We start from the raw sequence: 25,099 nt of genomic DNA on the forward strand, positions 1-25,099 counted from the left end.
AGGAAGATAAAGTCAATTTCTGTTACTAAAAAACCCCCCAAAGACCTATACCATGGTAGACAAAACACTATGCTTCAGCCACAGGAAAGAGGTTGGATGGAGAATATAGGAAATCTGGAAGAGTTTTTAAGTATGTAAGGGAAATACTTTGTGATTACAATTCTATAAGCACAGTTTGGCTGATGTTTCGAAAGTAGAGAGTGTTTGGGAAAGTAACATGTGCAGGAGGCTTAAGTAAGAGTATCATGTTACAAATAGAATGTGATAAGTAGCCAAGACATGTGAAAGGTATCAATGTATGTGAATTAATGCACCTTCTATCTGGCAAATATCATGTAACCCTTTTACTAATTACAATAAAAAAAAGAATGTGATAAGTAGATGTGGAAACAAAGGGACAGACTCAGGAAGGTTTTGGAGGTGCCATAGATGTAATTATTTTTGGTAATTTTCATTATAATAAAGGTGATATACAGAGGGGTTACAGTTACATAAATCAGGTAGACTTTCTTCCTTCCTTCCTTTCTTCCTTCCTTCCTTCCTTCCTTCCTTCCTTCCTTCCTTCCTTCCTTCCTTCCTTCCTTCCTTCTCTCCATTCCCACTCCCTCTCTCTTTCTTCCTTCCCTCTGCCCTCTCTCTTTCTTCCTTTCTTTGCCAGTCCTGGGCAAGGGTCCTGGGCTTGAACTCAGGGCCTGAGAACTGTCCTTGAACTTCCTTAAGACTTGCAACTCTTATCACTTGAGCCATAGCACCACTTCTGGCTTTTTCTGGCTCGTTCTGATGTCATTAAAACCAGGGCTTTGTTCATGCTAGGTAGGCACTCTACTACTAGGCCATGCTTCCGGCTCCCAAAGTACATTTGTTTTTGGACAATGTCACCCCCTCTTTCTCACTCTCCCAGCTTTCCCTTCCATCACCATGAGTAGATAAAATTTGGTAATGAACTTGGAATTGGGTGGTGCAAGAGAATGAGTTCTTATTCAATATTTTCTGTGTGGGTAGAAGTGATCAAACATGTAACTGCCTGTAGGGACAAGCATGGAAAGAGGGTATCTGTCTGAACATAAGGTAACAGAGAGGGGTGGACTTGGACAAATTAGAGGGTGCGTGTCCTGTCTTCAAATAGCTGTGCTGGTTGACTCCAACCTGTCATTTTCCTTGGAGGAAAATGAATTTTATGTGTTCAGATTTTTCAGGAGAAGCAAGAGTCTATTTGGATGTGAGAACCCTGTATCTTCTATCAAATCTCCTATTCATCAAATCAGAATTCTAAACAACACTGTACTAGCCACAGGAACACATCTGGAGAGAGTATCTGGCTCCTGAGCCACTACTTCTTACTTGAGATGTATTCTGTGTCATATCTTCCTGTCAAAAGGCTTTTAGAATTGAATATAGTCTGGGACATGGATTTTTTTAAAAAAAGTTGTGATGGTTGATCAGAAAAAAAAGAGATATTTTAAGTTGGCCAAATCTTGGGAGATACTGATGATCTCAGCTTACACGGTCTGTCAGCAGGGCTCAGGTGACGGGCTAAGGCTGAAATCTGTGGAAATAAATTTAACCTAATTTAGAGCAGATAGCAGGAAGTGCTTCTGTCTTAAAATAGACTATTCCAGACCATGATAGTCTGAGTTACTTGAGGTAGACGGGAATCAAGGCTCTCCCCAGTCTTTCTTTTTCCTGAGCTTCTATTTCAAGAGTCCTTAAACCTTTTAAAAGAGTGAGTAGATGGTATATATTTTATTTATGAATCCATATGCAATTAGAGACATCATCCTCATAGGTGCATAAGGCCATCTTTCATTTTGTTGCACCTTAAACAGAACATTCCCTTGGACTTCAAATTTTATTCATGGAGTGTTTTTAGAATGAAAGATATTATGCCATCAATTTCTTTGGTATCATAATTTCTTTAATGTCAGCAAAAATTTGGTTAACTATTTACCTTTGTTGACATTGTACATTACACACACACACAGATCGATAGCAAGTGTGTGTGTGTGTGTGTGTTTATGCATGCATGTGTGCTGGTCCTGGGGCTTGAACTTAGGGCCCTGCTCTCTACCTTAGCTTTTTCCATTCAAGGCTGGTGCTCTACCATTTGAGCCATACATCCACTTCCTACTTTTGGTTAGTTAATTGTAGATAATAGTCACAGGGAGTTTTCTGCCTTGGTTGGCTTGAATCATGGTCCTCAGATCTCAGCCTCCCAAGTAGGTAAGATTACAAGTGTAATCCACTGTTACCCAGCTGTATGTAATAACAGGTATTTTAAAAGAGTTTGTAGGAAAGTCCACCGTTGGAATGTTCTTGACTCCCAATAGTATTTAAGGCATTAAGATCTTATCTGTGGCAGTGCCTCAAAAGGCTAAACATAGAACTCCCCTATGACCCAGCAATTCCACTACTTGGCATTTACCCAACCATCCAGAAACAAGGGCATACTAAATCCACTAGCACAACAATGTTCATTGCAGCACTATTCACCATAGCAAAGATATGGAACCAACCTAGATGTCCCTCAGTTGATGAGTGGATCAACAAGTTGTGGTATTTATACACAATGGAATTCTATGCTGCTGTCAGAAAGAATGACATTGCCCCATTTGTTAGGAAATGGAAAGACTTAGAAAAAATCATATTAAGTGAAGTAAGCCAGACTCAAAGGAACTTAGGCTCAATGGTTTCCTTCATTCGTCATAATCAGTAGAAACCTTGGGCTCTACTAGCAGAGATTTGCAATAGAGCAAAATCTTGATACATAAGGCTATATAGTATGAAGCTAATTGAAAGGACCTCCAGGATATTGAAACAAAAGCCATATAATGAATGATTGTTGTCCTTAATATACTATGTTGTCTCTCATCTCCTTTGCTGTCCCTTGGTTATCTCATATTGTTACAGTATCTCACTTTGTTACCTGATATATTGAATTTATTTGTATTTGGTTATTTGAAATTTGATAGGGAAGGGGGGAAAACCAAGATGGGTGGGGGGTGTGGGGGGGAGGGTAATGGGTACCAAGACATGTGAAAGGGTATCAATGTATGTGAATTAATGCACCTTCTATCTGGCAAATATCATGTAACACTTTTACTAATTACAATAAAAAAATCTTATCTGCTACCTGATTTCTTAAAATACATTTATAGGTAGCTTGTAAAGCTCAAAAGTGATCTTGATGTCAGCAATTAGAATATAGACTATTATTCTATTATTGATTGTTGAATAAAATAGATTATTCTGCTTTTTCTCAGAAATTCATTGTAGAGAATTAAAAAATAAAATAGATGAGAAATTAGGAAAAAAACAACCCAAAAAAGTACAAGTGTCACAACAAGTTCCTTAAAATACACCGGGGAACTTAAACACAACTGGGGGGTGGGGCATTCGAGTGACTCAGGAGAGCAGGTAAGAGTCATATGGCTTAGGGGAATCTGACAGCTATGGAAATCTGTTCTTGGCTTACTTTGTACCTCACTTTGATAAACATATTTTAAATAAATTTGGCTGACTCATTTCCAAATAAAGTGATTGGTCTGGGTTTGTGATTGAAATTATTGTTAAGCAGATATACAAGTGATGAAGAAATTATTCTATTATCATTCATGTTTGGTTTGATGAATTCTGTGGGATTATATCTGGCTTTTCCTGTCCAGAGAGCTTGATGGATATAAAGATCAACTTGTCAATTGCTTGATATGAACTTCTGATGGCTGATTTGTGTTCCTTTTCACATTTAGTGAGGTGTGCAAAATAGAGAATTACATTTTATTTTCTGGTTGTTTCATAAACACACATAGTCTTGGGACTTGAACTCAGGTGCTGGGTGCCACTCTTGAGCTTTTGTGATCAAGGCTAGTGCTCTACTGTTCGGGCCACAGCCCTCCTTCCAGCTTTTTTCTTTTTTTTTTTTGTGGTTGATTGGCAATAACTGTCTCTTGGACTTTCCTGCCCAGCTAGAATTGTAGGTGTAAGATGCCACTGCCCACAATTTCTGTGTGTGTGAGTGTGCATCATGGGGTTTGAATACTATCTCTGAGCTCTTTTGCTCAAGGCTAGCGCTCTAACACTTTGAGCTCCAGCTCTACTTCCAGTTTTTTTTTTTCAGTTCTGAGCACTGTACTTGGGCTTTTTCCTCAAGGCTAATGCCCTGCCGCTTAAGCCACAGCACCATTTCCAGCTTTTCTATGTATGTGGTACCAAGGAATCAAACCCGGGTCTTTGTGCATGCTAGACAAACACTTGGCCAAACTCTCCACCCTACTTTCAGTTTTTTAGTGTTTAATTGGAGATAAAAGTCTTACAGGGATTTTTCTGCACTGGCTGGCTTTGAACCAGGATCCCCAGGTATCAGCATCCTGAGTAGCTGGGATTATAGGTGTGAGCCACCAGTGCCCAGTACAATTTTAATTTTTATATTTGAGTATATTATACACAAGATGAGTTTCATTATGACATTCCTGTATACTCCGAGTAATATACTTTAATCTAGTCATTACTTTTAACTTCTGTATTTCCCTGCTAGAGATCATTTTTGATATATGTATATATATTTTTGCCAGTACCAGGCTTGAGCTCAAGGCATGAGCACTGTCCTTGGACTTACTTTCTCAAGGTTAGAGCTCTACCACTTGAGCCTCAACACCACTTCCAGCTTTTTTTCTATGTATGTGGTACTGAGGAATTGAACCTGGGTCTTTGTGCATGCTAAGCAAAGCACTCTATGACTAGGCTAAACTCCCAGCCCCCAATTTTGATATTTTTTAAGGGAGTAGCAATTTCATTTCCCCATCTTAAAATAGTGTCTAGTTCCTATAAGCACCTTTCCCCAACCCCTTATGGATATGAAACAAAGAAAACTCTGCTTGAAAATATAACTGTTGGGAGTAAAGTTCCCATAGAAGGTATTTCTTGTCTTAGTTACTGCTTGATCCTTAGTGTTCAGCACTGGGAATTGAGCTGATGCTTAAAAAAACTTATTGCATGAATAAATCTAAACGTTTTGTGTGATTTTTTGGCATCCTGAAAGAAAATGTTTATTGTCAAATACAGTTAGGCCAAGGTACATCATATGCTTGATTTTGGCACAGCTGACTATACACACTAGTGTCCTGATATCTCTGATGTAAACATGTTGGTGTGAAATCAAATTCCCATTACCCTTATAAATATAAACAGTTGCCAAGCTGTTCAGGAAGTGCTGGTGAAAGTAGAGATGAAAGGTACAATATTGGTGCTTAGTAATTAATTCTTAAGGTCTATTTACCAAACAGGCAGTGCTGAAATCTTGAGTTTGGTGATCCAGGGAGTTTTTTTTTTTTTTTTAGTAACTTTGAGTTCAAGCTCCAATATTAGCACCCAAATGAACAAACAAGATGGCTTTTTTCACTCGTTCTTAGTGTAGCTGCTGGCTTGTATACTTTGGATCTTTTTCATGTGGCTTATCTCTTCTTCCAGAGCCGTTCTGTATGGCATCTCTTTGTATCAGGAGAGCTTGGTTTTCTGGGTTATGCACTTTGCAGCACTGTGACTGAATACCTAAGAGAATAACCATGAGAGAGGTTTCTGTCATTATAGTGGGATAAACATGATGGAACTGTTTACATCATGGTAACATGGTTACATAACAAGAATGGCCCATAAGTGGTATATGTGGCTCCTAAGGGCTTGTTTGCAATGACGTACTTCCTCTAACTAGCACACTTTTCAAAGTTCCACCCCTTCAGAAAAATCTATTCAAATTTTGAGTCCCATCCATGGACCAAACAATTCAGTGGATAAGAACCTTATGATCTAATAGGGAAAAAACCCATATAAACATATTTACAATTGTGCTTTGCTAATTTCTTAATGTATCTCAATATATTCACCTTGACAGTTAGGATTAATCATCATAACATCATGGCACCTGAATTGTAGGAAACAAAAGGGAAAGTCCCCAGCATCTTTTGGATAGAGGTCCATATCTACTGTATTTAATAGTCTGAGAAGCTCCCAAGTCTATCTAGATTTATAAATAATGGAAATAGAATCCATTTGTTGAGACAAATGTTTATAAAGGAACGGAAAAAACTTTTGGTAGGCATTAAAATGCTGTGTTATAAAATATCTCATGGTGTTTAAGGTGCAAAAAAGGAGAGAGTGTTAAGATAGAACATTGAGGGCAGTATCAGAGGATCCTGTTTTTGTGTTTGCCTTCACACTGTTTCTCCTTAAACACCATCCTAATAAATGTGTGTGTGTGTGTGTGTGTGTGTGTGTGTGTGTCTGTACTTGGATTGAACTCAGGAACTTTTACTTTTGTGTAGCTTTATCGCTCAGGCATGTAATGTTTAAGCCATACCTTTATGTCCAATATTTTCTGGTTAATTGGAGAGGAGTCTCTCAGATTTGTCTGTCTGCATTATTTTTGGATTTGATTCTCAGATCTCATCCTCCTGAGAAGCTAGGATTCCAGGCGTGAGCTACCAAGTCTGGGTCTTATAAACTTAATTTTCTTACTTATTTGTCTTAGTTTATTTCAATGTTTTCTCTTAAAAATGAGTAAAACATTGAAGAAAAAGGAAAGTACAACCTTTGTATAGAATGTAATGTTGATTTTGTCTAAAATTGTATATACATGTTTAAAGGGAATTGGAAGCAACATCAATTTAATAGAGACTGTGAGCGACAAGACAATATGTTCATTTATCTCTTTGATCTCAACTATATTTTCTAAATGACCTATTATTTGATTTAATAATTAAGGAAATCATTATGCCAATTAGAAAGTCAACTGATAAATAAAAAATAGAAATGGATTATACTCTCAGATCTCAATGTCATTAAATTTGAACTACATAATGTTATCCCAAATATTTGTCTGCTTTGATGTAGATTTATATTTATGTTGGTACTGGGGTGAGAACTCATGGGTCAGATTTTTCACTCATAGATGGCTTTCTGCCTCTTCAGCCTTGCCTCCAGCTCTAGCTTTTTGCTGGTTATGTGGAAATAAGTTTTGGACTTGGATTTGTCTGCTTGGGTTGGCGCCACACCTTGACCCTCAGATCTTATTCTCTTGAGTAACTAGAATTATAGGTGTGAGCCAAAAATGCCCAGCTCCACTTTGATAATTTAAATATATTGTTTGAGATAATTACTGGGATGGAAAAAAGACTTCAAATGAAAAAATAGAAAGCTATTTATAAATTACAGTAAGAAATATATATATATATATATGGAACCTTTGAATACACAGCAGTGTGTTACCCTGTGTTCATTTATTTAAAATTTGATGACAATTGATCATTTAATGTAAAAAGACAAAAATTAACACAAAGGAAGCAGAAATTGGTAAGGTTAACACATATAGGTAAGATGGAAAATAGAATAAAATATATCAGTGAACCCAAAAGTTGTGTACCTTTGAAACACAGAGACAAACATTTATCATTTTGTTATCAAGAGAAATAGGAAAATGCAAACACTATTAGGAATTAGAAGAGAATCTGAGTAGAATAAAGGAGATGACTTATAAAAACTAAGAATAAGGTATATATGATAATATCAATTCTAGTTGGAGCTGAGTTTGAAGAAAATTTGTAATGATAATTGATATAAAATAAGTACCAATCCAAAGGTATCAGTGAACATAGGGAAAAAAAGAAAAGATAGCAATAGAGCCCTCTTAATTTTATGGGTTGTGTTTTGTCAAATGCTTCAGGAATAATAAGAATTTATGTTGATCATTCCAGAAAACATAATACATTCTGTGATACTATCACAATGCTAAATATAGACAAGGAAAGCACACTGTGGGCCAGTGCCAAGATATACTGCTTATATTTATTATTATTATTATTATTTATTTATTTATTTTTGCCAGTCCTGGAGCTTGAACTCAGGGCCGGGGCATTGTCCTTGAGCTTTATTTTGCTCAGGTCTAGTGGTGTGCTACTTGAGCCACAGCACCACTTCTGGCTTTTTCTGTGTATGTAGTACCGAGGAATCAAACCCAGGGCTTTATGCATGCTAGTCAATCTCTGTACCACTAGGCTACATTCCCACCTGCATATTTATTATTTTTTGAGACATGGTTTTGCTATGTAGTCCAAGCTGGCCTTGAACTTGACATCTTCTGACCTCTGCTTTCTAAGTGCTAGGATTACAGGCTTGTAGTTTGGTTTTGCACATTGATTTAAAAAATAAGCATATTTCAAATGTATCTATGCAGTTTATATGTAATTGTGTATATGTCCTGTGTATTATTCAGAAAGGAACAAATTAACTTTTTGTTTGTTGGTTTTGACCAGCTGATCTAGGAAAATCATTGAGAATTAAATATGTGTATGTGAAAATTCATGAGAACGATCTTAGACCTAGCCAGAAAAATCAGAAATGTCTTTTTCCTCATATAAGGGGGAAAAAATAGTACAGGAAGGCACAGTATTATAAGCTATGTCCTAACCAGGACCCAAATACCTAGATTCTAAGGATAGTAAAATAACACATTTATTTAACGGGAAATTATAGACCCTCACATTCTTAAATTTACTACTGAGAATTTAGAACATGCAAAAAACAAAGAGAGAAACTGAAAACATCTTGTAATCCCATCACTGGTAATATTTTAATGTGTATCATTCCAGTTTCCAGAGCTAGTAATTGTGTGTGCGAGTGTGTGTGTGTGCGTGTGTGTGTGTGTGTGTGCATGCACACACACATCTATATATGTATGTCTGTGCTATTCCATCATTTGTCTTTCTCATCATTTATGCAATCAAATTCTTAGGATTGTTGGTTCTTCTTTTTTTGATTTTTGCCAGTCCTGGGCTTGAGCTCAGCACCTGAGCACTGTCCTTGGACTTTCTCAAGGCTAGAACTGTATCCCTTGAGCCTCATCCACTTCTGGCTTTTTTCTATGTATGTGGTACCTAGGAATTGAACCCCAGTCTTCCTGCATGCTAGGCAAGCACTCTACTACTAGGCCAAACTCCTGGCCCTGATTCCTCTTTTTTTTTAAGAATAGATGATGAAAAAAAATTTAGATATGAATGATTTGCATTTATTTTTTTGTTTTTTTGCCAGTCTTGGGCTTGAGCTCAGGGTCTGAGCACTGTCCTTGGACTTTCTCAAGGTTAGAGCTCTACCACTTGAGCCTCAGCACCACTTCCAGTTTTTTCCTATGCATGTGGTACCAAGGAATCGAACCCGGGTCTTCGTGCATGCTAGGCAAGCATTCTACCACTAGGCCAAACTCGTGGCCCGATTTGCATTTATTTTTAGGGGAAATAATGAGTTAATTTCAGATCAGTTTTCTTTCTACATGGGTATACTCAGAGCTTTACCTTGATAGTAAATAAATCTAGCTGTAAAAGGGCTTATCTTCACAGTCATTCTTCCTAAAGTTATGGTATGGAATCTTTTTTTTTTTGTAGGTCATGGGGCTTGAACTCGGCTTGGGTTCTGTCCCTGAGCTCTTCAGCTCAAGGCTACCACCCTACCCCTTGAGCCTCAGCACCACTTCCGATTTTCTAGTGATTAATTGGAGATAAGAGTCTCATAGTCTTTTGTGCTGGCTTTGAACCACCATTCTCAGATCTCAGCCTCCTGAGTAGCTAGGATTACAAGCATAAGCCACCGCACCTGGCCACATATATCATTTTTTAATGTATTGATCTCATGGAGACAATAACAATCTAAATGATTGAATATTCTATGATAGGGACAATTAATTACCATGCACTAGATGGTATTACTTGAACTCTATCAGCTGAACAGTGGAAATCAAATAAACCTTTGCTCACTTAACAAGTCAGTTTCGTGTGGAGATCTCAACTTCAGTTTGCCTCTTATCTTGTAAAGAAGAGAAATAAAATGTACATTAAATACTCTTTTAGAGGAAGAAGAGCAAGAGACCATGATGTATACACCCCATCAAGGCTATTTGGGTCTGTATATTGGAAGGATAATCATAACCAGCTACCTAAAATCAATCCTGATTAGACTTGAGTCACCATGACAAGAAGCTTCTGTACCTTTTGTCTAGAGATTATGGGACCAAGAACTCTTAGCCTCTGCATTGGTGGGCAGAGGTTACTGTGAAGAGATTAACATGGAAGAGAATTCTCAAATGGCTGAGTGCTGGTGGCTCATACCTGTAATCCTAGCTACTCAGGAGATTAAGATCTGAGGATCATAGTGTGAAGTCAGACTGAGCAGGCAAATCCACAAAATTCTTATCTTTCATTAAATAGCTGTGACTGAAGTAGTATAGGGCTATTCCTGGGCAGAAAACAAACCAAAAATGAAGGGACAACTTGATGCTCTGAGTTCAAGTGTCATGACCTTTACCCATTCCCACCTCCCCCCAAAATAAACAACAGCCACCACCACCAACATTCTCAATGACCAGCTTAGGAGATGCCTGTGAAAGGAAAAAGGACAGGATTGTTATTTTTCTTGGTGATAGTATTAAGAATCTGTTCAGATAAGTATCTTCTTAGCTGAATGTCATCTTTCTTCTAGCTCTAAGATGACCAATAGGCCCCCAACTCAAGTGTCAGTGACAGTGATTGTCAGGTTAGCCATTCAGAAGGCCATGCTGGGAAGAGTTCCCAACCTAGTAGAGAGGAGAATGAATAAGAGATATCTGGAATAAATACTATAGGGGAAATTAACAGTATGCTTATTAGATATTTGAAATCCCAGGAAGCAGCAGCTTCTCAAAGTGATTGTCAAGCCACATGTGTATGCAAGTTACACCTGTGAGTTTGGGTTGTTTTATTGCTTCGTTGTCTATGAAGAAGAAATTCCATGATTAGGATTTTCCCAATTCTAACAGCACAAAAATGTATAGCTTTGTTTTTCTAAGGGTGAAAGAGTTTCACTTTTGCTTTGAGAACTTTTGACCATTCTTGGGGCAAGAGAATTCGTTTGAAAAGTTTAAGTAATGCTGTAAGTAATGTTTGGGGGTCACTTTGCTTATTAAGTGAATATTATTGATGTCAATATCAATCTCTCTGGCTAGTTATCATGTTTCCATTTATCTATCTTAAATATAAGGCAGTCAGGGTTCTGTGGAAGTTTGTTCATACTTAATCCTCTTTTTCCTTTTGGTTTTGCAGATCTCTGAGTGGAATCATCACCTGGTACAGCCTAAAAAGAATGTAGTGATAGTTCTGGCCAACAGTGGAATTATTGACTTACACTCCACCTTAGCATAGCATTTCTTCTCTTTAGCAGCACTTCATCAAAGAAGAAAAATGTATGGAAGTGCGAGAGCAATCACCAATCTGGAGGGTAGCCCTTCCAGATCACCTCGTTTGCCAAGGTCTCCTCGTCTGGGCCATCGAAGAACGAGTAGTGGAGGGGGGGGAGGCACAGGCAAGACTCTGTCTATGGAAAATATCCAATCCCTTAATGCAGCCTATGCCACATCTGGCCCCATGTACCTGAGTGATCATGAAGGAGTCGCTTCGACAACTTACCCGAAGGGCACTATGACTCTGGGCAGGGCCACTAATCGAGCTGTTTATGGAGGTCGAGTCACAGCCATGGGAAGTAGTCCCAATATTGCATCCGCTGGACTTTCCCACACAGATGTCCTTTCCTATGCGGATCAACATGGTGGTCTGAGTAGCTCAGCCCATCACCACCACCACCAGGTCCCTTCTATGTTGAGGCAGGTAAGAGATAGCACCATGCTAGATCTTCAAGCGCAGCTCAAGGAACTCCAGAGAGAGAATGACCTCCTCCGGAAAGAGCTAGACATCAAGGACAGTAAGCTGGGATCCTCCATGAACAGCATCAAGACTTTCTGGAGTCCAGAGCTGAAGAAGGAGAGGGTCTTGAGGAAAGAAGAGGCAGCCCGGATGTCTGTCCTCAAGGAGCAGATGAGGGTGTCTCATGAAGAAAATCAGGTAAGGTTCTGACTCCTATCAGTGATTGTCAGCCTTGATGTTTTACTGAGTTCTTGGTGCTTTGCAGGTAGTTGGTTCCAGGACCTGTATAAAGGAAAGTTTGGCACCACCAAGAAGGCGGTAACAATATATATTTGACTTAAATGCTTGGAGAGAACACAGGAATGTGACATCAAACCTTGTGATCTCTTTATTTCCTAATAACTTTTTCACATAATTACAGAAGTGGGAGGAACACCTCTCCTTGCTAACTTTTGTACTTGGTTAATTATGTTGTCTTTTTCAGCAGTTGGAATAGCAACTCCTACAGAACACAGAAGAAAATGCTGACCACAAGAGTAAACACTTCATATTAAAGGGCCACACTTGACTGCTGAATTTATTTATGTTGAAGTATCACCAGCGTTATTTCCTAAAATGAATGATGTTTCTTCTTTAAGTAGCAAACTAAAGACTATGAGATGGGATTCACTAGAATGGGTTTGATAGCTGGTACACAATCAACTTTTTTTGAGATATTTTTAAAAATTTAATTGTTATTATAAAGGGGTTACAGTTCCATTAGTCAGGTTATGAGCATGATGCTTCTTGACAAAGTCAACCCTTCCTTTTCTCCCCTTTCCTTCTCTTGTCCCTCCCCATAAGCCATGCAGTTTTTTAACATAGTGTACATTGGATCCAATAACTGCACTTGTTCACCTTTCTGCCCTCCATTCCTGTGCCTCCCATTTGCCCCCTTCCCCTCAAAATGCTTCCTTTTCCTGGTATTCCTTTTGTTAAATAATACTTTATTATTAACTAATTGTACAAACAGGTTATACAATTACATAAGTCAAGGGTAATAAGTTGATCAATGTCACCCCATCTGATGGCAATTTTTAAAAAATGACTAATTCTACCTTACACAATCAACTTTAACTTCGTCTTTCTTTACCCATGCAATATTAATTATCTGTCATATGCAAGAGGGCTTCTTTGTCTTCTTTGGTCCATCTTCTGTGTTATTGCAAGGTTAGTGAGATGATTACTTCCTGTAGTTAGGCTTTTCCCTTCTTAAGTATTAGTCATCGTCTCCAGAATAAAGTCTGCGTTCTTGACTTAGCTCATAGCATCTTCTACTAGAAGGTCTGGTCCAGCCTTGATTGCCTAACTCTCTCCTGCATCTGAATTACCTGTACCACAGCTTGGAAGTTCCATAACTCATGGGGTTTTCCACTCTCATGCTTTGCTTCATGCTGATCTCTTTCACGATTAGCTGCCTTAGCACTCCTTCTTCTACATTTCCCTTCCACCTTGGTCAGCTTCCATTTTTAAATCCTATTATATGAGGCCTATCTTCTATGTTGCTATTATAAGGGCTTTGGAATCTGACATGCCTCATTCTAAATCTCATTGTCACTTCATACTAGTGGTGAGAGAGAGAAAGGCTAACAGATGGGGAGCAGAGGGAACTATGCCATTTGGCTCAAGAATCTTTAGGTAGTATTTCACTTCTTGTAAACATTTAAGGTGACTCCAGTATGACTTAACTAGCCATTGGCCTAATGATGCTCTCTGCTTTTTTGGGGGTTGTTTTCCCCTGGTTATCATTTCTTTTTCTTTTCTTTTCTTGTCAGGATAATATAAAGAGGGGTTACAGTTACATTTGTGGTTATCACTTCTTTGGACCCACATAGCGGTGGGAACATTGGCAACTTGTGTAAAGATCTGCCCTTTGTGTGCATGAAGAGTAATCTTTGTATCTCTTTGATGATGTGAAAAATCTATTGTTGGTTTTCACATGTGGAAATGTGATTTTTTTTTTGAGTTGGAACACAAAGCTTTGTTCTTTACTCTTAAATCAAATTAACATTCTTTGCTGCCATTTCTACAGATTCTTGATATTTCTGGTTCACGAACTCTTTGTGACCCTGTCACTATGAGGCGTTTTCCTTTCTGTTCTGTATTCTTTTTCTCTTGCTGGTTTTGTGTTTGGAATAAAGCACTTTCGCAAGCATGAAAATAGTAACAAAAGGTTTGAGAACTATTCTAGCTGTCAACTCCAAAATGACTTTTTTTTTTGATTGTGGAACTTGAACTCAGGGCTTAGGCCCCATTTCTGAGCTCTTTTGCTCAAGGCTCTACCACATTGAGCCACAGTTCACTTTGGGGGTTCTCATGGCTAATTGAAGATAAGAGTCTCATAGCCTTTCCTGTGTGGGCCGGCTTTGAACCTTGATCCTCAGATCCACCTGAGTAGCCAGGATTATAGGCGTGAGCCACTAGTGCCCAGCTTCCAAAATGACCTTTATCTTTTTTGGTTTTTGAATACAGGGCCCCAATTTTAAATGTGCTCTAATGTCTTCTATTGTAGTCACAAAAATATGGACAAAATGAATTCAAGTATTGTGTTGAAGTAAGTAAATTTTAATGATGTATATAGCTTTTTTGCTTCCTTTTGTGGTGGCAATAGTAAGGGAATTTGAAATTAGGATTCTGTTTTTGTGGGGCAGGTCCCCTGCCACTTGATGTCATGGCTTTCCTCCTTTTTGTTTGGTTTAGTTATGGTTTGGATAGGGGCTTGAATTGGTGTTTGACCTGGTATTGTGACTCCTACTTGTGCCTCCCATGTAGCTGAGATTTTAGGCATGTGCTACCATGCTTGACTTAGTTTTTTTTTAACTCTTTGTTGGGCCTCAAATTGTAATCATCTTAATCTCTGCCTCTCAAGTGTGAGAGGCCACCATTCTCAAACTCCTTTATGCCTTTAAACTGTTTTTGCACTTCACTTATGAGGATTTGGTAATATCCACAGTTGCCCTAACAATCTCATATGATCCTTTTGTTCTCACCAGTACTGTGATCACAAGAAACTTGGTCTTGTGGGTGAAAAGCCGCTGTGATATTTGACTAGTGAAACCATGTACTCTGTGTACCACATATAGGTAAAAATATAATTATATTTAATATATTAATATTAATATCAATATATTAATATTTAACATTTGAAAAATATTAAAAAGAAAGCAGCTGGAGAGCTCAGAAAGTTCATTTGCAATATGATGTACCATATGCAAAGAATAAAATATTGATTTATTTTTTTTAAAAAAAGCATGTTTGGGCATGGGAATGTGGCTTAATGGTAGAGTGCTTGCCTAGCATGTACAAAGCTGTGGGTTCGATTCCTCAGCACCACATAAACAGAAAAGGCCGGAAGTGGCACTGTGGCTCAAGTGGTAGAGTGCTAGCCTTGAGCAAAAGAAGCTCAGGGACTGTGCTCAGGCCTTGAGTTCAAGCCCCAGGACTGGCATTAAAAGAAAAGAAAGCAAAGTTATTTTTATATTAATTGAAACACTCTCATTCTTAATAATAAGGATTTATTTCAGAGAGGTGAGTGTATGCCTATTGCTCAGATGAGGTTCATTGTTCTGTGGTATCCAACAAGCTTTAAATCTCAGTGGCTTAACCCACCAGATATTTTCTTAATGCATATATTTTATATTTTTTATTGACATCAATTAGTTTGTACAACAAGATTATGCTAAAAAAATAAGAATGCAAGCAAGTTTAGGATGTAATCACGGGCAACATTGATAAGAGGTTGGAGAAGCGAGTTTGGAAAGAGAGGAGAACTCCATAAAGCATATAATTATGGGAGAAATAATTCCATTACACTAACAAAAAGTTCATATATGCATATGATGCTTCTGGTTATAGCTAGCCCTCTCCAATTCTCCTCAGATATTTGTTATTCATCTAAAGTATGGAGTTGGACAAGTTATTTATGGGGCAAGACTTTCCCATGCAGTGACACAGGAGCCAGGCCTTCGACACCCGTAGGCCTACCTTTAAGGGTTGCTATAGTGAGAGAAGACAGTGTCTGGAAATGGCACATTGGTTCTTCAGTTCTTTGGACCAGAAGTGACACATTAAAGGAACTGGGATATGTTGTCTTCTCCTCTGTCTGACAAATTGAGAAGAGACAGGTCTGGGCATAACTACCCCTATTGCTACAGATTTTAGGCTTGTCAAAAATATGGAGCTAGGTGAAATGAAGTTAGAGAAACAATTTATACTTCCTTTGCTATGGCTGCTGCCACCAGCAGACATCTGTTGAGACTTTTTTCTGTGCTGGGGATTGTTCTGTATTGCATTGTTTTGTGTTTGTAACAATCATCTGAGGTAAAAGTACTTGAAATGTCCTCATTTTTATGGACAAAATGTAAATGCAGAGAAAATAAATAACCTGTTTACACAGCATAGTAAGTGATGGAGCTGGGTTTTGTTTTTATGCTAAGCTGTCAACAGAATCTTGGTGTAATTGGAAGATCGTACTTCATATATGTCAGATGAAATGAATGACAAGTTCAAGCTGGGCGCTGATAGCTCATGCCTGTAATCCTAGCTACTCAGGAGGCTGAGATCTGAGGAATGCAGTTCAAAGCCAGTCCGGCCATGAAAGTCTGTGTGACTCTTATCTTCAATTAAACGGCCAAAAACCAGAAGCAGCACTGTGGCTCCAGTGGTAGAGTGCCAGCCTTGCGCTGAAGAGCTCAAGGACAATGCCCAGACCCAGAGTTCAAGCCCCACAACTGACCCCAAAAAAGTTTGGGGCTGGGACATGTTTCAAGTTGTAAAGCACATGTCTACTAAGCTTAGGATCCTGAGTTCAAACCCTAGGACCACCCCAAAATATTGTTTTGATAGATTGATTAAGAATGTGTCTTAGTGTAACTAGAATTCTTATTCTTCATTAAGAACCTATTTTTCCTATGTATTAACAGTTGCTATGCTATATAGGATTTCCACTTGTGTTATCCAGCTTTCTTTCAGTATCATAAAATACCCAAGGTAGATAAGGTTTGAAGAGAAATTTTATTTTGGCTCAGTTTTGGAGGGTTGAGTCTAAGAGTATATGGACCCATTGCTTTTTGGCTCTGCTGGGTAAGTGGGATGGCAATACTAGATAGTGGAGTGAGGAAAAAACTTCTCACCTTGTGACTAGGAAGCAAAACTGACAGGTGAAGAGGCCAGGGTCCCCAATCTACTTTAAGAAAATGTCTTCAGTGATCTAAAGACCTCTAGCAAAGGCCCTCCCGCTGAAGCTCCCATCATCTCCTGGAAGCTCCATCCTATCCATGAACTCTTTAACATCTGGATCTTTGTGGGGGGAGGGACACTACCTTAGTCATAGCATAATTATTTTTCATTGTTTTTTAGAGAAGAATATTACAACCCCTCTTTCTCTATGGCGGAATGGAACACAAAAGATTTAAAGAATATTTGATTGTAGGTACACACACACACACACACACACACACACACACACACACACACACGCACACATGTGCTAGTGTTGGCGCTTGAATTCGTGGCTTCAAGCTCTTGATTGGCCCTTTTGCTCACAGGTGGTACTGATACCACTTAAGCCAGACCTTTAGTTCCTGATTTTTGCTATTTAACTGGAGATAGTGTCTGAGAGGATTTTGTCTTCTTGGGGCTGGATTTGAAACTCAGTCCTCAGATCTTAGTTTCCTGAGTAGCTAGGATCATAGACATGAACCATTGGTGACAGGCTTTAAAAAACTACTTTTTTAAATGTACAATAACCAGAAACAACAACTACAAATATAATTCATCTGAGTGCATTTAAGTAATTAGAATTTCACTAACAGAAATTCAGATGATCTAAAACAATGCGAACTATACAGGATAAGGTAAAATGGGAAGTAGACCTGAGGAAACACAAGTTCTAGCTACTTGGAAGGTTGAAGTGTGAGGATTACTTTAACTCATGAGTTTGAGTCCAGGTTGGGAAAAGATCCTGCTTCAACAAAGCAATTAAGCCAGATGTGGCAGCTTGTTTAGGTAGTTGGGAAACAGATATTAGGTGGATCGGTTTGATGTAAAATGTTAATGAGACCTAATCTCAATAAAAATCATGGGTATGGTAGTCCATGCCTGTCCTCACAGCTCTGCTAGAGCTGGCTTGGGGGGAGGAGTAAGGGAGACCCTAAAGGAGCTAGAAGTGTGGCTCAGGTTGTAGAGTACCTGCCTAAAAAGTAGAAGGCTCTCAATTGAAATCCCAATACCACAAAACTCCTCCCCAAACCAGAAAATTCTTAAGGATTTATATCTTTTTTTTCATTTTTCCAATTTTTTTTATTGTATTTAATAAAAGGGTAACATGATTTTGCCAGATAGAAGGTGCATTAATTCACATACATTGATACCCTTCCACGTGTCTTGGTCCCATTACCCTTCCCCCCACCCCCCTCTTGGTTTTTCCCCCTTCCCTGTCCAATTTCAAGTAACCAAATACAAATGTATCCAATATATCAGATAACAAAGTGAGATATTGTGTCAATATGAGATAACAAAGGAACAGCAAAAGAGATGAGATAACATAGCACATTAAGGACAGCAATCATTCATTATATGGCTTTTGTTTCAATATCCTAGAGGTCCATTCAATTAGCTTCATACTATATGGCCTTATGTATCAGGTTTTTGCTCTATTGCAAATCTCTGCTAGTAGAGCCCAAGGTTTCTACTGATTATGACGAATGAGGGAAACCATTGAGCCTAAGTTCCTTTGAGTCTGGCTTACTTCACTGAATATGATTTTTCTAAGTCTTTCCATTTCTTAACAAATGGGGCGATGTCCTTTTTTCTGACAGCAGCATAGAATTCCATTGTGTACAAATACCATATCCTGTGGATCCATTCATCAACTGAGGGACATCTAGGTTGGTTCCATATCTTTGCTATGGTGAATAATGCTGCAATGAACATTGCTGTGCTAGTGGATTGAGTATGCCCTAGTTTCTGGATGGTTGGGTAAATGCCAAGTAGTGGAATTGCTGGGTCATAGGGAAGCTCTATGTTTAGCCTTTTGAGGCACTGCCATACTGCTTTCCATAGTGGTTGAACGAGTTTGCACTCCCACCAACAGTGTAGTAGTGATCCCTCCTGGCCACATCCCCTCCAGCATCTATTGTTATTAGTTTTCCTGATCCTGGCCATTCTAACTGGAGTGAGGTGGAATCTTAGCGTTGTTTTGATTTGCATTTCTTTTATGACCAGAGATGTTGAGCATTTCTTCATGTGTCTATAGGCCATTTTTGTTTCTTCTTCAGAGAAGACTCTCTTTAAGTCTTTGGCCCATCTTTTAATGGGATGGTTGTTACTTTGGAGATTAGTTTTGGAGTGATTTAATTTTTTGAGCTGTTGATATATTTTAGATATGAGGCCTTTGTCCGTTGTATGGTTGGTAAAGATCTTCTCCCACTCTGTAGGCTTCCTAATTAATTTACTAGCTATGTCCTTTGCCATACAAAAGCTCTGCAGTTTAATGCAGTCCCACTTATCGACAAACCCTTAGCAAACCTTACCAAAAAAAGAAGAGAGCATACCGAAATAAACAAAATCGCAGACGAAAATGGTAATATCATGACGGAAATTGCCAAGATCCAGAGTATCATGAGGGAATACTTCTCAAACCTTTACGCCAACAAATTTGAGAATCTAGAAGAAATGAATTCCTAGCCAATATTAACATACCCACACTGAACCAAGAAGAGCTGACCCAACTAAACAAGCCTATTTCAAGCACTGAAATAGAAATGGCAATAAGAGACCTTCCACCTAAGAAAAGTCCAGGGCCAGATGGATTCACTGCTGAATTCTATAAGGTCTTCAAAGCAGAACTCACACCAATACTCCTTAAGCTCTTCAACGAAATTGAAAATGAAGGTTCTTTACCAAACTCATTCTATGAAGCCAGTATAACCCTCATCCCCAAACCAGGCAGAGATTCATCAAAGAAAGAGAACTATAGACCTATTTCTTTGATGAACATCGATGCAAAACTTCTCAACAAAATACTGGCCAACCGTCTACAACAACTTATCAAAAAAATTATACACTATGATCAAACAGGATTCATCACAGGGAGGCAAAGCTGGTTCAACATACGCAAATCAATTAATATAATTCAACACATCAACAGGAGCAAGGACAAAAATCACATGATTGTCTCAATAGATGCGGAAAAGGCATTTGACAAGATCCAACACCCCTTTATGTTAAAAACTCTGGAGAAACTAGGAATCCATGGAACATTCCTCAATATAATAAAGGCTGTGTATGACAAACCCACAGCTAGTATTATACTTAATGGCGAAAGCCAAAGCCATTCCCTCTAAAATCAGGAACGAGACAAGGATGCCCACTCTCTCCACTCCTCTTTAACATAGTATTAGAATTCCTAGCCAATGCAATAAGGCAAGAAGCAAGCATAAAGGGGATCCAAGTAGGGAAAGAGGAAGTAAAACTATCCCTCTTTGCAGATGACATGATTCTATATTTAAAGAATCCTATAGACTGTACTCCCAAGCTCTTTGAGCTGATTCAAAACTTTGGAAGGGTAGCAGGCTATAAAATTAACCCTCAAAAATCAACTGCCTTCCTCTACGCCAACAGTGAGAGTAACGAGGCAACAGTCAGGAAGGCAACTCACAATAGCCTCAAAGACAATAAAGTACCTAGGAATTAGCTTAACTAAGAATGTAAAGGACCTTTTTGATGAAAACTTTAAAACCCTGAAAAAAGAAATTAAAGCAGAACTAAGGAAATGGAAAAACCTCCCATGCTCCTGGATTGGAAGAATCAACCTCGTGAAAATGACAATCTTGCCAAGGGCTATCTACAAATTCAATGCAATACCCATCAATATCCCAATGTCATTCTTTAAAGAAATAGAAGAGGCAATCCAAAATTTCATATGGAATAATAAAAGACCCCGTATAGCAAAAACACTTCTTAGCAGAAAGAACAGCGCAGGAGGAATTTCAATACCAAACTTTAGACTCTATTACAGAGCAATAATTATCAAAACAGCTTGGTACTGGCCCAAGAACAGACCTGAAGACCAATGGAATAGAACTGAGGACCCAGATATTAAACCACAGACCTATGGCCACCTAGTCTTTGACAAGGGAGCCAGAAAGATAGAATGGAAGAAAGATAGCCTCTTCAACAAGTGGTGCTGGCAGAACTGGTTAAGCACCTGCAGAAAACTAAAGTTGGATCCTTCTTTGTCACCCTGCACTAGAATTAACTCCAAATGGATCAAAGACCTCGAGGTAAGAGCTGACACACTGAAAACTTTACAAGAAGGAATAGGAGATACACTAGGCCACCTTGGCACAGGTCGAAACTTTCTTAATAAGGACCAAGAATCACAACAAATCAGAGAAAGGATTTATATCTTGTAGTTTGGTACATAAAAGTTACTGACTTTTCATATTCCTGGACATTTTTTTGCTACTGTTAATTTTGTATTTTTAATGGCCTTTTTTATAAGTTAGTTATACACAAAGCAATTTTTAGACATTTCCCTAGGTTGTGTGTAGCTAGCCAAGGCATGAGTATAAATAGCATCACACACTAGGAGACTGTACTAGATCTAATATTTACTCATCTTGTGCAGAAGTGGGACAAGGTCATGGAGAAATGTAATCCAAGAAATGTAAGTAAACTTGTCTGGGGGAATGTTACAGCTTTTAAGCAGTGGTTATAGGATCATGTCTATTTCTGGTTTGACACAGTAGGGAAGAATCTACTCTAAATCCATATGAGTTTCTACATACAATTTATTTACTTTTTATAATGAGAACTTTTTTGTTTCTTTTTAATTTATTTTTTATTATCTTTATGTAAGGAGTTATACAAAGGAATTTTCACATATCACTTTATGAGGACAATACATGTGGATAAATGTCATTCTCCATTTCTCCCAACCTCACCAACCCCCCCCAACACCAAGTTGCATGGTTTCATTTTCACATATGTACATTAAATGTTGTAATTCTATCTGCCCAGCCTCCTCTCAATTCATCTGCTCCCTCTTCTCTTGACCTTCCACTTCCCAACAATGCATGTTCCTGCCTTCTGGGATTCATTCTGTTAAACTATATGTTAGTTGTTCAAAAGAGTTAGACCATTGCAATCCTCCTGTGGGAAGGTATACATCGGATAGCATGTTTATGTATACATGCTTATGACCTTGTATCTGTTTTCATTTCTCAGCATAGGATTTATGCTTCTTTTGAGCATAGAACCTGAAAAAGAATTCTACTGTATTGCCATTTGAAATGGTCAAATTTTGTTAAATGCTAGTTGTTAAGTTTACTTAACTCAGCAATTTACCAATCTTATTTAACCATGAAACTTCATTTTAAACAAAACATCCATGAATTAGGGAGCTATTGCTGCACTGTCTGTAAATCACCATTATTATAACCATCACTAGCTATGTTATTCCTGTCTTCTTGTCTTGAATATTGATGTGAGGCCTGGGGCTGTGGTAGCCACGTTATAACACTGTTACATATGTAACCATGATATTCACAGTGGGCATATGCCCTTCTATCTTTCTTTGACTAATTGGCACCAGTATTGACAGCAGCCTACCTCTAAGCTTAGCACTATGTGAGAAAAAAATTGCCTAAGTTACTCTTAGATGGGCATTCCTTTCGAACAAATGTTGAACCTGTATGTCAGTTTTTCATTTTATCTTTGCATTGCAGTGTGATTGTGTGTGTTTCCCTGATCTTACATAGGCATGTGGATTTAGAAGTAGTTTAACACTAGAATATAACTTGGAATGTAAGTCTTACAAAAGTTCATTTTCTTTATCTGGAAGCAGTCTTCCTTAACTCTTCAAGTGTAGCTCTGTGTGTGTGTGTGTGTGTGTGTGTGTGTGTGTATGTGTATGTGTGTGGTGTGTGTTGCTTCTGGGGCTTGAACTCATGGCCTAGGTATTGTCTTTGAGCTTTTTTTGCTGAAGGCTAGCACTCTACTACTTGAGCCAAAGTTCCACATCTGGATTTTTTGGTGGTTAATTGAAGAGTCTCACAGACTTTGCTGCCCAGGCTGGCTTTGAACAGCAGTCCTCATATATCAGTCTTCTGAGTAGCTAGGATTATAGATGTATGCCACCTGCACCATCTGTCCCTAGAGTTTTTCTTTTTCTTTCTTTTTTTTAAGCACCCTACCTTTTCAGAAAGCTGAAGAACTTTGATCCAGATTTAGTTGATGGCCTACTTAGAAGTACAATTTTGAATGTCTTCCACAGACAGGTGAGAACTTGTTTGGCTCTGATGATCTATGAGATGGCACAAGGCCAGGAGTTGGTTTCTTTTGTTTGCTAGAATAGAGAATGATTTGAAATGAGCTATACATCTTTGTCACAGATGCCAGTGGGTTTTTGCCTTACTAAACTCTTGTAGTCAGATCTAGAATCAGCCATGTGCTCCATATTAGCAGTTTCATGTATTTTTATTCCCAGGATTTCTTCTGAAATATCTGGCTCCTGGGAAAAGGAGAAACTTGTATGTTGGATCTTGGAGATGTAAATGGTATCCTTCTTCTATTTTTCCTCTGGATCATGTTATTTGGACAGTAGGATCACAACATAAGCACATAAGCAACCAGAGAAAACATTTCATGTCATTTCTGTCCAAAGATAAATTCAGTCTTACCTGTGCCGAAGATATTGAGACCAAATTTCAATAACATATTTCAAAATCTGCACTGCTAAATAAAATTCCTCATAGACAACATTATTTTCAGAATTTTAAGAGGAAAGTCTGTACTGACGGGGGAAAAGTATCAGGATAATTTTTATCGGCAGACACAGATGGGGTGGGCTCTCCTCTGGCTACAGTTCAAGTCCAGTTTCTATAATTAGTTTCAGGTGGGGTTCTTGTACTGTTGTTTGGGTTCATTGACATCTGTGTGCAAACTCCTACCATTCCCACTTGGCATTTGGACTTGGTAAGTGGTTTGACTTTGCAGGAATATGGAAAATTATAAATCTCTCTCACACACATTTCCCAGATAAAGCTGCTGCTCTTAAAGGTCAGGTTTTGAAAGCTGTGGAAAGCATTTCAAAAGTTAGGGAAGCAGGTTTCTTTGGCTGCATATGGGTATACAGCCTGACAAACAATTCTGGCATGTGCATTTTTCTTCTGTGTCTCCTTGAAGCTAGCATTTGATTGTATTTTGAAAGTGACTGTAGCCATTTTTCTATAAGTCTAAGGAAAAGAAATAAACTTGAGGCAGCTACTTCCCAGTTCATAACTCATGCCTGGGCTCAAACTGCCGGGTTTATCTATATATAGTTATTAAATTAATTGGCTGTTTCTCAACTGGGATCAATTTGGAAATTCTTGGAGACAATTATTGCTGTTACGTGTGCGTGTGTGTGTGTGTGTGTGTGTGTGTGTGTGTGTGTGTGTGTGTATGCGTACCATGTGTACAATGGAGATTTGCTGCCAGCATCCAGGGTGGTCAAGGCCAGGAATGATGTTAAAAGCCCTTCAATGCATACGGAAGCTGCCTTCATTCACTGATCCATAATGCCAGTAGATCCAAGGTTGAGAAACTGAGCTTACCACATGGTTACTTCACCTGATGTCTTACTCAGTACTTTTTCTTTACTTAGTGCAGTGTTGATGGAGAGGCATAAAAGTCAAAAGAATTGATTGCAATGTCTTTTTCTCCCTCTCTTCTCCCTTTCCCCAAGTTGGTACAGTTTGGTAATAATCTTCAAATATCTTGAATTCCTTTTTTCCTGTCTTTTGAAGTCTATCCCCCCCCCATTTGTCAAATAGGGAACACTCTTGTGAAGTTCATTAAGAAAATGAAACTTCTTGAAAAGTACAATCTGTACATTTTGATGGTTTCTGACACTGATGTTGAGAGGGGTGTAGAGTACCAGGAATTTGCTATTTTCTGTGTGTGATGTGAAAAGTCTAGCAAGATGTATATGGCCTGTGTTTTATAGACAAGACACAAGGCAGATGCTGGTGGCTTATGCTTGTAATCCTAGATACTTCGGAGGCTGGGGTCTGAGGATTGTGGTTCAAAGCTAGTCCCAGAAATGTCACTGTAGCTGAAATGGTAGTGTACTAGCTCAGGGACGGTGCCCAGGCCCGGAGTGCCAGCCCCACAGCCAACCCAAAACAAAAACCAAGTAGTTCCTTGTAGTTAATGAAGTGAATGATAATGAGTTAATATAAGATATCCTTTCAGCTCATATTGTTCAGTTTATCCTGAAAAGTAGAGAGGTATAGATGTTGTTGATAAAAAGATTGGAAAGAAAAAAACACAGGGATGATTCATGATTCACATTATTTTTCTGG

General features: G+C 38.5%; 1 protein-coding gene across 12 annotated transcripts in view; it reads left to right on the forward strand.

Moving 5' to 3' along the window:
- The window catches only part of Erc2 (ELKS/RAB6-interacting/CAST family member 2), a 909,407-nt gene that overhangs the window by 24,991 nt on the left and 859,317 nt on the right, over positions 1-25,099 (forward strand). For all 12 annotated transcript variants that reach the window (XR_016533027.1, XR_016533028.1, XM_090320748.1 and 9 more), the window contains exon 2: positions 11,115-11,909. Coding sequence is in view for 10 of the 12 variants with exons in the window: in XM_090320748.1 (XP_090176874.1) it covers positions 11,253-11,909 (657 nt within the window). In the remaining 2 variants the exon portion in view is untranslated. The remainder of the gene's footprint in view (positions 1-11,114; positions 11,910-25,099) is intronic.

Source organism: Megascapheus bottae, chromosome 2 (assembly GCF_031878675.1).
Source record: "Megascapheus bottae isolate mThoBot1 chromosome 2, mThoBot2.hap1, whole genome shotgun sequence".
NCBI lineage: Eukaryota > Metazoa > Chordata > Mammalia > Rodentia > Geomyidae > Megascapheus > Megascapheus bottae.